General features: G+C 39.6%; 1 protein-coding gene across 1 annotated transcript; it reads left to right on the forward strand.

Annotated features, from left to right (window-relative positions):
* Positions 1-749: 749 nt before the first annotated feature.
* tmod2 (tropomodulin 2) lies at positions 750-13,727 on the forward strand. The gene is made up of 10 exons (XM_058088851.1): positions 750-890; positions 6,283-6,505; positions 6,644-6,800; positions 9,304-9,426; positions 9,619-9,693; positions 9,776-9,906; positions 9,988-10,095; positions 10,182-10,325; positions 10,599-10,743; positions 12,111-13,727. The coding sequence occupies exons 2-10, from the start codon at positions 6,380-6,382 to the stop codon at positions 12,140-12,142; spliced, it is 1,041 nt and encodes a 346-aa protein (XP_057944834.1). The 5' UTR covers positions 750-890; positions 6,283-6,379; the 3' UTR covers positions 12,143-13,727.
* Positions 13,728-14,212: the final 485 nt, after the last annotated feature.

Consider the following 14,212-nt stretch of genomic DNA (forward strand, 5'->3'; position numbering starts at 1 on the left):
GAGATCACCGTACAATATTGATAAGTAAGCAAAATAAAGCAGTCTAGTCGATATTCAACTGACATTTCTCAACCAAGCAATATGTTCCGTGTCTGACTTATAATACACGTTTAAAACACAAAAAACGATGTATGTAAAAAATATGCAAAAAACAATGCCTGAAATGTGTGTCCCTGGAGATTTGTGTTCCATGGAAAGCATCATTTTGCTGTGCACACAATAGGGACAAAGTAGTACATGAAATTCTATCTTCACGCTGTGTAACACAATGTGCTGTGGAGAGGACGTACAATGTACTGCTGAGTGTTCTATGTGGTTTGAGAAAGGACAAACACGAGAGATGGGATTTAATTATATTAGTCATGGGCAAACTGGTAAACTGAGGCAAACTGAGTACGATATCGTTAAATTGTGCACGAATCGCCTGAGACAGGTCAACAAGCCAATTTAAACCGAAAACACATACAGTGTTTTAATATTTTTTTTTTTGCGGTTTCCTCTTTAATTGGTTTAAATAAAATAGATCGAAGATTGATTTAAGGTTAATTCATTTTGAAGTCAAAATTGTGTCGTTGTGGGTTGGCTTTTATATGATAAAACTATTGCTACAATTAGTTGGAATTTGCCAGTGCGTTGTGCATGATATTTCAGTTCATTTCCGCCCTACTTGCAGAATGTCTGTTTTTAACTACATGGGCGGTCTCTCCTCGACTATTGGTTAAGAATCGTGTAAGCTCCATGTTTATTGGTTGCAATTGCACGTCCGTCAGCGAGTATGCGGCACTCGCTTCCCGTGTTACCGCCCTTGGGCTGAGTTAGAAATCAAACGCTGAAGACTCCGTTCTCTCAAGGAAGTCCGGTTACCATTGACTGAGTTTCATCATCCTCAGGTAAGTTGCCAAAGCGATGTGCCTTGATATAAAAAAAATATACACTAAAGGTTGAATACGCTGCCACATCGTTGTACCCACTGCCACCTGTATGTGTGCCCTCGAGCTGGAAACGCTAGCTTCAACCATTAGCACTGTTGAGTCAACTGTAAATGTTAGCCTGCTAGCTATCTGGCTGTTTCTAATGGCGTTCTGCATTAAATGTTCGTTCCAAGCACTAAATGGGCATGCCCCGCAATGTTACGTAAACTGCGAATCCCATATATAATACAGCAATCTCTACTGACAATGTTTACTGTCGGTGGGATCATTATAAACACCGTGGCGAGGAGATGGATGAAAGTATTTCAGTCACAGCATGTACGTTAACTTGCATCTAGAATACAATTTGGCATTATGGTAATCACAACAGCTCATGTTGCACCTAGCTATTCTGGTATTTGCCTGTATTTAGTTTTATTTTAGCAAATCACTCTTTACCATGTATCTGATTTAATTTCGGTTGTAAACAACGTTTTGTTTTGTAAACACAGTTTTCGTCTGTAACAATGGTTTCGGTATTTTAGACGCACCCGGGCTCCTCCCGTCAACTAGAAGGGCAGCAAATGGCTTTGTGTTCAATAGGTAATCTGGTCTGAGTAGTGAAGGTGGGGTGTGGCCCTTGTATTTCGGTGGGTGGTTGTTGGGGAAAGTGAGCTTTCAGCTGATAGTCTTGGAAGCTGTGAGATGGCTTTTGTACCTGCAAGACAGGAATGTGCATGCTGACATCACAATTGCGGTGTTAGTGGCCGCCACACCTGCAGTGTTGTATTGCAGATAAACCGGCTCTACAGATTGTATGGCCTGCATGCATCTGAAAAATAAACCTGCTCATTGTAGTAGAATATCTAATAGCCAACAACACTGATAAAAATCCAGACACAGATTAAGTAAATGGCAAGTAACATTTTAACATTCCCAAATCGTAACAAGGAAGTTCACTTCTGTGTAATAAGACAGTGGCATATTGCTTAAGGACGTGCAAAGGAAGACCTTTTCAAGGTGGTTCAATTTATGCATTGTTTTTAATATTCATAAATATCATACAAGAGTAAAAAGACGTTAATCACTGTGCAGTACTACAACAAATGATGTACTCCACGTTAACTGTGGTGAATTGTGTAAAGAGAGGATGTGTGTGACTGGAATGTAAACATTAAAACACACTTAATGTAGTTAATCCTTTAGACCAGGCGTGGGCAAATATTTTGGCTCGTGGTCTGCATTGAGTTAACAAAATTGTCCGGGGGGCAGAACATGTATTTAACACACACACACACACACAATTGTGTGTGTTACAAGCGTTATACTATCAGCTGTATCAGAAGAACTTTAAACATCAAACTATGTAATTTAATTTTGCAGTTTTTATTTATTTTTTACTAAATAAGACATCTGACTTGCAAGTCATGCTGCCAATTTGTATGTTAAAAGTTGAAATACTTAGAAAGCAACTGGCGGTCCGGATTCAAACACTTGGTGGGCTACACGTGGCCCCCAAGCCGTAGTTTGCCCACCCCTGCTTTAGACACTTACTCAACTGAATGAAGTTAGATTTGCTGAAGTGTCGTGCAATATGCTGATGCCTCCTGATTTGTTTTGTGGGCATATTTTTGCCAACAATTGTGGTCAGTTCAACTTCTGCCTGTAAGGGTGTTCCAATTTGCAGTTTCCACTGTAATAGCTAGTATAGTTATTTTAAGCAGTGTCTTTACTTAAATTATTTTTAAACTCGCCATTTTGAGTGTAGGCCAAGTTCCTAAAAGCATGTCTTATTATATAATAATGTGGTGTGTGTCTCCAGTGTGCAGCTTGAACAGGGGAGTATACCAATCATGCATGCTTTTTTTGAGAAACATCCCACTTCCTGCTTTGTCATTGCCAAGCCATTGCAAGGACATGTTTGCAGGTATATTTTTCTTCAAATAAATGTTTGTTACTTTTTAAGTGTAAAAATATTAAATGTGACATATTCTTCAGCATCTTCCAAAAAAGAAAAAATCCCTTTCAGCCATTTTGATCAGACCTTCTCTTACAATCTGCCTTCATTGTTCCATGTTGCTTGAAGCCAGCGCCAGTGCAGGATAGACATGGGAAATAAAATAGAGCAGAATGGTTGGAATGATGAATAGCATATTACTGGGCCAGATGGATGGAATAAGCTGTCAGTACTTCCTGTTCATCAGATGGATTTTGTTCTTTATTTAGGCTCTTTCCACATTTAAAGTAGCGCATGCCATCCCTGTACTGATGAAAGAACTGTCTGGTGGTTTCACTCATAACATGTTGCTCTGCGATCCTGTCCTAGTAATATACAGTACACGCAGTGTACATACACAGACAATTAAAAAAAACATGTGTCCTGAGCTCTAAAGACAATATACGCATCAATGTATATCTAATATCAAAGTCAGCATTGTATCATGCATGCAATAAAGGCCAAAGTGACCACACTTTTGATTTCAAATATTCTGGTGCATCTTTCACTTCACTGCCGTAGTCCGCCATTGGGCAGCATTTAAAAAAAATAATAATCTGTTATTCTATGACTTCTGCCCAATGTACTACTGGATGGCATCCAAAATTGGGACTCATTGAGGTGAAATTTTGGAAGAGGTTTATAGTGCCTGTATTTTAAAACCGACACATTTATTGAAAATCCATCGTTGTACTAAGTTTTAATCGCATGCCACTCAGACATTCCTACTGTAACGTATTTGTCAGCGAGGGTGAACAGATGGCACCAAATCTTTCTATGGTGGTCCAAATAATCAAAAAATAAATGTAAATGTATACATGTCAGTCAGTAACAATTAGGTTGGTGTCACAGAGGACAAAATAACAAGGTGAGTGGCTAGCGCAGTTACAGTAGGTTTGCAGTCTTATTGGCTTGGATTCGCCGAGATGAGAAGTGGAATGGAATCAATCAGACTGGACTAATGGAACCTCTTGCCCTAGTGTCTTCACCCCTTCGCCCCTCACAACATTATATCTGTCACATGCATAATTTCTCTCCTTTCTGAACGTCTGGGCCTCATTGTAAGCACTGGCTATTGTTTAAAACATGTTGACTTATTTCTGCAGGAAGTAGGAAGTAGAAACTGTTTTTGAGAAAAGAGGATAATAAGTCTTATTTTGGGCTCATCTTGTCATAAGAGCATTATATGCGAGTGCACACGTGTGTGTGTGTGTGTGTGTGGCTTATTTCTGTCCCAACCGAGCTACTTCACTTTCTCTAAATCCTGGCCAGAAACAACATCACACTTTTACTCTATACTCCTTTCAGTGGTTATATAATAATAAAAATGTATGACTGCACTAGTATTAATATACATGATGACGCCCATTCATTTATGTCTTTATTTTTTATGGTATATGTCTTAGTGTTTTAGTTGGTCTTGCGGATTTGTATAAATAAGGATCATTCAAACATACCCAACATTTGGGGCTTTTGTGATATTATATTAAAATGAAGGTATCATCTTAGTCACACTGATTGTTATTTCCATGTACCAAGACATCTCAGTTGACCTCCAAACAACCGCCTTGTTTACTTAGCAGAGATATGTATTAAAGGTACCAACATCATTGAAATGGACTGTGCACTTTCAAAAGAAAGAAGGTGAGATTGCCTTCTGGTGTGCCATTACAACTGTGCAGTTTGTGATGGAAACGCAATCCAAATCCAGATTTGTTACTTTTCCGAACCACATAGCAAATCATTTGGATGCTTCAGATTAGACCTCAAGCTTTTAGATTAATACTGTATTATCTGAGCGATATGATTGCTGTTGAATGCTTTGATTAAAGTCATCAGCGTTGATATTTGACTTGGAAGTTTTATCTGCCGGCAACGCTGGCATTTAAATGCCCCTGATGGGACAATCCAACCATTTCAGCTATAATGTGTTTGCTGTGGTGGTTTAATGGAGCAGGCGAGGGGACGAGTTAGACCGGGACAGAGGCTGAATTGTGGAGGGGAGGAGCTATACACTGTTCAGGAAACCCTATACAAGTGGGGAAATAATTCAGGCAGCACCGAGGAAACTGCCAGAAATGTTTAAAGAATTTTACTAAACCTCACAGTTGAGGATTTTTCCTGCTGTCATAGTGTTTACAGTGGTTTTTGCCTGACCACCATTAGAATGAATTATTTAGGTTGAGGATGGTGTTTTACGCAACGGCCAGATAGAAAGTCTTGCTTTAGTGCAGTGAAATACTTCTGTTTATTATGTGAAAAAAACCATTTAAGACAGTTAAGGGTTAAATGTCTATATAATGAGTGTCAGTGAGGGAATAGCACTAACTACATCTGTGGACTGCTGCAGGGGAATCTGGAAATTATGAGGTCATGTTGTGTTCCAACTGTGGCGTGGGAGAGTGAACTGAAAACTTGGGTCTCACCACCATGTTTCATATATTGTAGTATACATTCGCTCCCAGACTCCTCTCTAAACTTAATTCATCATTTTACACACCTTTTTATAATGCTACTGCTACACCTAAAATTAGTCCTGTGATGTCACATGTATAGTACAAGATTCAGTGCATCTGATGAAATAAGACTTGAATTTATTTGCCTTTCAAGTGAATGACAATAAGGCCAAATTGGTCTTAGCAGTCTCCACAGCAGCAGTTAGTTGATTTGTCTGAGAAAGTTGTTCCTTTGTTCCAGCTGTGTGTTGCGTCACTGCACAGCGCATTTACATGCAGCGCAGCTGTGGTCAAGTATTGTTTCACAAGAGTGAGCTGAACATTGACCAAAACTTTTTTCTGCTGGTATTTTCATATGAATAAAAGTTGAGGCACAGTCTACTTGGGCGAAGCGCTTTGGGTATCCTGAAACACGCTATATTAATCCAGTGCATTCCTATGGGGTACATGTACATGTTCAGTGCATTAAGACTTCTCTTCATACGGCAATGTCCTAAAAAATCATGATTCACAAAACCTCAGAACGCAGTAGAAATGCTATAGCTGGATTGATGGATTCACAAAACCCTCACAACTAAAATAGTATTGTAACCATCTAAACAGAAATGTTCAGATTTCTTTTCTGGTTAAGTCACATGTTGCCCAGGCATTGTTACTAGGATTCATAGAATCATAAAACTCAGTATTAATTGCCCTCTAGGCTAATGACATTTCTTTTTGCATAAACCAGTCATGCACATTGGGCAGTTTGAATGGCAAACTAGTGGCTGGAATCAAAGGAATGAAAATGAATAGATTTGCAATTGAATGACGTCTCTGTATTGAATAAATTAAAAAAAAAAAACAGTCACTAAAGAGATTAATGACGACAATTGTGTGTCTTTTTATGACATCATGAATCTTTGATTTTTGTTTTCAGGTAGCCTTTCCTCTGGTTTGGAGAAACGAGGCCAAGACGTTGAAAGTGTGGTTGCAGTCTCCCGTTCATTGTGGTCTGGCAAGCAACAGCGAGCATCATGACGTTGTCTTTCAAAAAGGACCTTGACAAATACAAGGATCTGGATGAAGATGAGATTCTTAACAATCTGTCGGCGGATGAGCTCAAACAGCTGGAGTCAGCCCTGGAGGAGATGGACCCAGAGGTCAGTGCTCAGTGGTGATTGGAGGTTAAGCTTGTGAGAAGAGGGGAACTTGAAGTACTTAAATCCCCCCCACACCCAGCACCTCAACTGTATCTGTAAGAAAACATAGATGTATGGTGTGTCTTTTGTCCCTCTCAGAATGCTCTGCTTCCTGCGGGTTTGCGTCAGAAGGACCAGACAACAAAAAAAGCCACAGGAACATTTGACAGAGAAGGTCTCCTCAAATATCTGGAGAAGGAGGCCATGGAGTACAAGGACAGAGATGATATTGTACCCTTCACTGGAGAGAAGAAAGGTGTGTGCTTGTTGGATCCATCTCATAACAAAGTCATGAAAAGAGCTGCATCCTGTTTAACACTTTAACCAATCTCTGTCCAAGTTGGTTGACAACAGTATTGACATGCAGAATGTGGTAGTAGATTAGAGACATGCATCTGTAATTACTCTCGTGCTGTCTTTGCAAGTATTACTAATGCTTCTCCACTCTTACGCAACATGATGGCTTTGCGGTGCGGGGGAGCACCAACACACACGTAGAGGGTCAAAAGAAGAGGCTTTTAAAGGGATAAAATCATTGGTTTTGTGTCAAGAATAACTGTGTGGGCAAATGCTTATTTTTGTAATCTAAGTTATAAAAAGTTAACTTTACATGCTAATCTTACCCTCAAGTCTCAGGTTGACACTTATTCTCGGGATATCTGATGGTGTGGGTTGGTTTCAGATCCACACACAAAAATAATCTATTTTTACACCACTGTGAGAGATGTTGTGTAATAACATTCAATATTCTATCAAACATTTTAACTCGAGGCTCTAAAGAAAAGTCAGGGAATTAAACACCAGAAGTGTTGCTTGAGCAGTGATGGCATCAAGTTGTCCAAAGCAAAAGAATCATCATAGTTAGAATTAACTTAAAATAACGTATAATTAAATTATTCTGCCACCCCATAATAAGGACCACATCTCTTTAAACAAGTTTTGCTACACATACGTATGAAGAACTGTATAACTGAAGAGGGAGTGGCCACAAAGTATGTAACAGGAGAGTAACGGCTAGCTAGCACTTCCCGTAGGAATTCTCCTCTTCTCTTTTTAAAGTTTAAATGCTCTCTCAGTTAATAGAGAGGAAGTACAGAGGTGACATCTTGACATCCTCCCTGAACCCACACAAGCCAGTTAGACCTAATGCGTCCCATATGTGGATGTGTGCATGTCCTATGACGACATGGAAAACTTGATTCATTGTAGTAATCATGGGGAATGTTGCACACACTTCCCCTTTTTTCACCCCCTGCTGACTGCATTAAAACAAACCTTAAAAGCCATGGCAATCATAGCAAATTATGTCAGGCTGTTGCAACAAAGGCGACCTATTATGCTTTTTCCACTTTTCTGACCTATAAATGTAGTTAGAATGTTGTATTCATGTTAAACGATGCCAACGTTTCAGATAATGAAGTTTGTGCATTTGGAAGTGAGCCCTGAAAGAAGTTTGAGATGTTTCAAAAGGTGTGGTAAAACTGCGCCTTTGTGACATCACAGAGGGGCCGAGTTCCTTTATATATGAACTCTCTGCCCTCCTCCAAGCTCTGCCTCCCCCGCCTTCCCTCAAGCGCTGCTCTGCTGTTTACTTGCTGGCAATGCCTCGAAAGGGATCGCGAACCATGAAATTCAAAGGAATACAGGTGAATAGGTGCAGATTCTGGAAGAATTAGAACACTTTCTGTGCTGGTTATCATGTGTATCTGCTTTATAGGAGTCCACAACTCGATACAAAGGGCCAAAAAATTAGCATACTATGCCCACTTTAAATTCCTATAAACTCACAGTTGAGTTTGTGGCATATGGATGGTGTATTCGTGTCTAACTGATGTGGGTTAATCATTTTCTTGTTTGTTAAATAATCTTCTTTGCACTAAAACTATTTAATTCTTGGCTAATATCAGAATTTCCTGGTAAGTCAATCTTGTCTATTGCATCTTTTCAAATTTAGTGCATGACGCACAATAAACGGCGATTATTTGGATTTTGCGTCTGTAAATCAGATCTCTCTGAGAAGGACTAAATGTTTCTCCACATGAACTGGCACAGGATGGAGCCTGATGACTCTACTTACTGTTGTTGACTTCAGGAAGTGCCAGAACAGATCAGTTGGAGCAATTTCACTGGCATGACTGACTTTCAGGGGAGGAAGCAGTGGGAAGGGGCCTGTTTTGACATGAAGATTGGGAGTGGGTGGCACACACAGGGCCCCGCCTCCCATGATACAGTGTTTGACACCCCAGTAGTACAGTCAAGATTACAAACCACTTATTGTTCATGACTTCCTTCCTTCTTCTTGGTTACCATGGCAATACCATGCCCTGCTGACTTTTTACCCTTATCTGAACTGAGGATTGTGGAATGTTGTCGCAGGAGAACATTCCAATTGTTTGTAATCCTGTCAAAAAATATTTCACTACTGAAGACAGCAAGCAAACCTTTTTTAATCTATTCTTCATTTATTTTACCAGTGAAACAACAAATAGAATTTTGAATTATTGTGATGAGTTGTGGGCTACTTTCCAAAATAAAACACAAACAGCACTTGGCAACCATGTAGTCTCATGATAGAAGCATGAGGCAAGATGAGAAACTTAAAAAACCTAAAAACGGCTTTTGTGGTCCTGGAACATTAACTGACAAGTAAAACTTTTATCCGCCGTGATTAATCTGTTTTTTAAAATATTTTATTATGTCCACTTTTACAAGGATGTAATCATCTCCTTTTTGTCGCTATCTTTCCTTTCTTTTCCTAGGCAAAATTTTTATTCCGAAACAGAAGCCAATAGAAACACGGCAGGAGGATGTCACAACTCTCGACCCGGAATTAGAGGAAGCCCTTTCCAGCGCCACAGATACAGAACTCTGTGATCTTGCAGGTAAGACTTCATCACATCTTTAAAGGGTCAAGGAACAAAGCATTCTGTTCCTCTGTCTCTGCTATCACGCCAAATCTCAATGTGGCTCCATCTTTTGTTGTATTCTAATGTAAATCATTCCACATATGATATACTTCTTTAAGAAACATGCCTGTGCATGTCCAGCCCTTTTAAGCCTGCTTTTCTTTGCAGCAATCCTGGGTGTCCACACGCTTGTAACCAGCAATCAGACATACGATGGCACAGGAGCAAAAGAAGGTTACAACAGTAAGTACAACAGTCAAATTGCACGCATTCATCTTTGTATTCTCTGTGGATTAATCCAGTCATTTTGGTTTTTTATTTCAAGATGTGGTTAAAGGGGAGAAGATGAACCCCGTATTTGATGAGCCACCCAATCCCACAAATGTAGATGAAACGCTAAACAGGATTAAAAGCAATGATGCCTCCCTAACAGAGGTCAACCTCAATAACATTAAGGTACATTATATCCGAAAAAAAAGATCACAGGTCTTTATACTGGTATTTGCTTGTTTCATCTATTTTTATTGCTTGATCCAGAACATTCCCATCCCCACACTCAAAGACTTTGCAAAAGCCATGGAGAAGAACACACGAGTTACCAAGTTCAGCATGGCCGCCACACGGAGTAACGACCCCATTGCAGTGGTGAGCAGCAATTGTCTATTGTCTTCAATTGGCTTCTCCCAACACGAGAAACTCTTGTGTTCACCTTCCTAGTGTTGTAATTCCAGGCGTTCAGTGAAATGCTGAGGGAAAACAAAACGCTGCGAAGTTTGAACTTGGAGTCGAACTTCATCACTGGTGCAGGGATGCAGGTGCTGATTGATGCGCTGCGAGACAATGACACACTCACAGAGATCAAGATAGATAACCAGGTAAGTGCCCATAAGGAGCACATTGATGCCAACACAAAGTTTTCAACGTGAGGGATGATGTTCAGTCAGCTAGTCGGCTCGTCTTTTTCAGGTCATTGTGGTTGTTAAAATTACACATCACTTAAAATAGTCAAAAGTAAGCCATGAATAAAACGGAAACTTGCAAAGCTTACATACTTTTCCAAGTAAGAAAGTGTTTGAAATGTAGTGAAGTGCCCCTTCACTAGACTGAAGTTCTTATTCTGATGCTCTTTTATACTATGTGTATTTCAGAGGCAGCAGCTGGGTACCAATGTTGAGATGGAGATAGCTAAAATGTTGGAAGAGAACAACAGCATAGTGAAGTTTGGCTACCACTTCACCAAGCAAGGACCGCGTTCTAGAGCTGCTGCTGCCATCACCAAGAACAACGACCTGGGTTTGTAGCACACATGCATGTACACATCACTTACCAACGTGTTGCAACCTGCACACAAAATCAGCTCATTACATGAAGTCAGAGGGAGTATGTCATGGAAAAAAGTGAGATATCAATGGAGTCCACAGTCCACTTATCATACTCTATTTGTATTGTTTGCTAATGGATGTTAAACAGTAAAAAAAAAAAAACAGAATTTTATCCCATAATTTGGGATCTGCTCATTTCTGTGGTGTCTTTGGCCTGTTACCAACATGCAAACATTGTTTATTTGATCAGTTTTTGCAGAAACTATTCTTCAGTTCTCATCTGAGATCAATAGTTCACCCCTGTTTACAGTTTCTGGTCCAAGCCAGTGTCTTTGTAAGGGTCCTTTTTCCCCTTGCCGACAGCATGATCTTAAGCAAATATTTATCCTTTAACCTATTTATCTTTATGGAAAATCTCTTGTAAAAGTTACAGTATCTTCCTTAACATTTACCCCTCACATTTCAGCAACATTTTTTATTAAAAATATACTCCTCAAGAGAATATACTATAGAAATGACATTTGAGTATAGTTTACAGTAGTGAATACACTTTGTACAGCTGTATAGACTCAACAGACAGACATTGTATAAATAAGATGGTAACATAAATGAGCACCATGATCATTGTATCTTGGCTCCAGTCAAGCAAGCAAGCATGATGGTCTGGGGCTGCATGAGTGCTTCCAGCACAGGGGACCGTGGATCAGTGAAGGAAACATGAATTCCAACATGATCCCTTCACTGTTTCCCAACAGTAGTGACTTTTTGCTAGAATGCTAATAATTTTTACATGTTTGTCTTACCGTTTCACCGATAATGTTCCTTGCCAACTGTTAAGATTTCATACTTTCTGCTGTTTTTGGACGCCCCATAATTGGCACAGGATAATTTTCTTTGGCTACAGCAGTTCTCATTCAAGTTTGAATTTCCTTGAGTACCCATTAGACAATAGTATGATGTGAATGTTATTTTAGCAGGTTTAGAATCTTAGACACCAATGATCTGCTGTCTCTTTTAGCTCCCCCTCCTGTCAGAGCTGCAGTAGCACAGGTCTGGTGCATGGGTGTGGTCAATGCATCAAAGATAACTGAATTCTCTTCATTGTTTTTGGGGACACTAGTGTGTGTGTGTGCGTGGCAGTGACACCATCTTACTTTCTGCACTGGTGCACGATGTAGAAATGAGTGTCAACTTTAACCGCGTGGCTCGTGCTGCCTGACTTATGTAGTGATAACTAACTAAGTTGTGGTAGTTCAGCATGTGATTATACTTTTTTTTTTCTTTCATTTAGTTTTTGTAGAAGGAATACAAAACATCAATGAAATGTGTTTTCTGCAGTTCGCAGGAGGCGAGTGGAAGGGGACTTGTAGACCTGTCTCCCAGCAAATCCTGTCGCTTCATCTCGCCATGTGGAAGCATTTCCGCCAGTGCCCTGATCTCATCTCACCGTGTGGAACAAGTCTTGTGCCAAACTGTGGGGCAAGGCGCACTCAACAAGAACGTACATCTGAGAAGAGAAATAACTGGAATGACTCGCCCCCCTCTCTCATGTATTTGTTTATGATGTTGTCATTGAAGGTGTACCATGGATTAGTTTTTAGTCTTTCCGTTTCAGCTGCTCCCAGGTTTTGAGCCTTTAATCTGTCCAAAATTTTTACTGTTCTTCTTTTATACTATAATGTCATCACATGAAATAACTTAACACATTGATTCAGCAATCATCTCATGGAACTTTTTTGCAAAGTGGCAACAGCCATTCACACGCTGAATGGTCATAGTTTTGCCTGGACCACGTACCTGAAAATCCCCACTACATACTGTCACATGTAGGTTTATTGGCTCCAATGTTGCTGTATTGGCGTTGCCTTGTAAAGCCAAGCTTGACTGCAAGTGCGGCTACTTTGTGTTTGGCTTACAGTCAGTGCTGGCCTGATGCTGCAGTTTCACCAAACGATGCTGACTCACACCCACTAGTGAAATTACTTTCAAAAGTATCAGTGCGCAATGTTTGATATTTCTAAATTGTTATATTTTAGCCGTTTTGATATTGTCTATTTTGCCATGATTGTTTTCCTAACATCCTGTAACAAGTGGCAATTCCAACTATTGAGTTGAAAACTAATAACTGTAAAATGAAAAGGCTAGTAATGTTGTAGTGAACAGGTATAACAGATGAGCTTTTAAAGGTGGACATTCAGATGTTATACCATGCCAAAGACCAACAGATGCATTGTGTCACGTTCATTTCGGACCATATATTTATATTAGATTTGGGTTTGGTCATTACGACTTATCACATCTTAGGTAGTGTTTTTGCATCATTTCTTAGCAAAAATCAACCTAATAAAAATGAAGTCTCTGTCCAGCTAAGATTGCAGTGGCACATGAAATATTTATATGAATGAAAACAAACACTGTCACTTAACACTGAGTAGATTCTCCTATTAGTATGCATTTATTTCATGCCATGCTGTGTGCCTCAAGGCCAACGTCCTAAGGCACACTAATGTGCTCTTCAGATGGCTCTAAAAATATTAATTCAGCAGCTACTTGAACCGTGTAAATACTGTCAGTGTGGAAGAAGATCAACACTTCTTGACCAAAAATCTTAACATCTAATGCCACATTGTTTGAAAATGAATTATAAGGCAGAGTGCTGTGTGTTTGTGCACGCTTTGTCCATGCTCACATCCTTTTGACTGGCGCACAGCAAAGTGCAGCTTTTTGTTGGGCTTGTTAACGATAATCTGACTCATGTACAGTATAATAATTGTAAAGTGACATCTCAAATATAATGTGCATGCACTCTATTAATATGTGTGCAACACAAACTACTGCAGCAGTGTATTTGTACATGAGATTTAAAACAAATACAGGTGTCAACTCAACATAAGGAAATAAAACCTCACAACTGGTGAATACATGATATATTCAACAATAAATGTTTTTACACTCTGTCTGTGCGTCTTTTGACTTTAAACCTGATTCCTCGTAATGACACGTTGAGTTTCCTGCATATTTTTCTGGTGGGCGTTGGTGTTCCCATGAGCCTTTTAATCAAATCCAGTTTACGTGGTTGCTTGCAAATGCCTGGCAGATGATGTCATGTATATGACTACTACTCTATGGGTTTCACAAGGCCTGGGTGCTAGACTAGAGGGGAATGACATCATGAAAACTGCACACACTTATTGTTCATACTTAATAAAATTCTAACCAGATGATCATCATCCTCTGTTTATTGTCCTATATTGTCCTTCAATTTTCAACCAATGCATACCAATCCTGCATCAACTCGTTCAGGCCATTTGCTATCAGATACAGTGCTGTGCATGAACAGTTCAAAAGAACATGTTCATTGAACACGAGTTCAGATTCTGTGAAAATCAGCGCCATTGTTAAAGTTCAGTTATTACCTGACGAGAGATATTTTCAGTCCT

Source organism: Doryrhamphus excisus, chromosome 12 (genome assembly GCF_030265055.1).
Source record: "Doryrhamphus excisus isolate RoL2022-K1 chromosome 12, RoL_Dexc_1.0, whole genome shotgun sequence".
Taxonomy (NCBI): Eukaryota; Metazoa; Chordata; class Actinopteri; order Syngnathiformes; family Syngnathidae; genus Doryrhamphus; species Doryrhamphus excisus.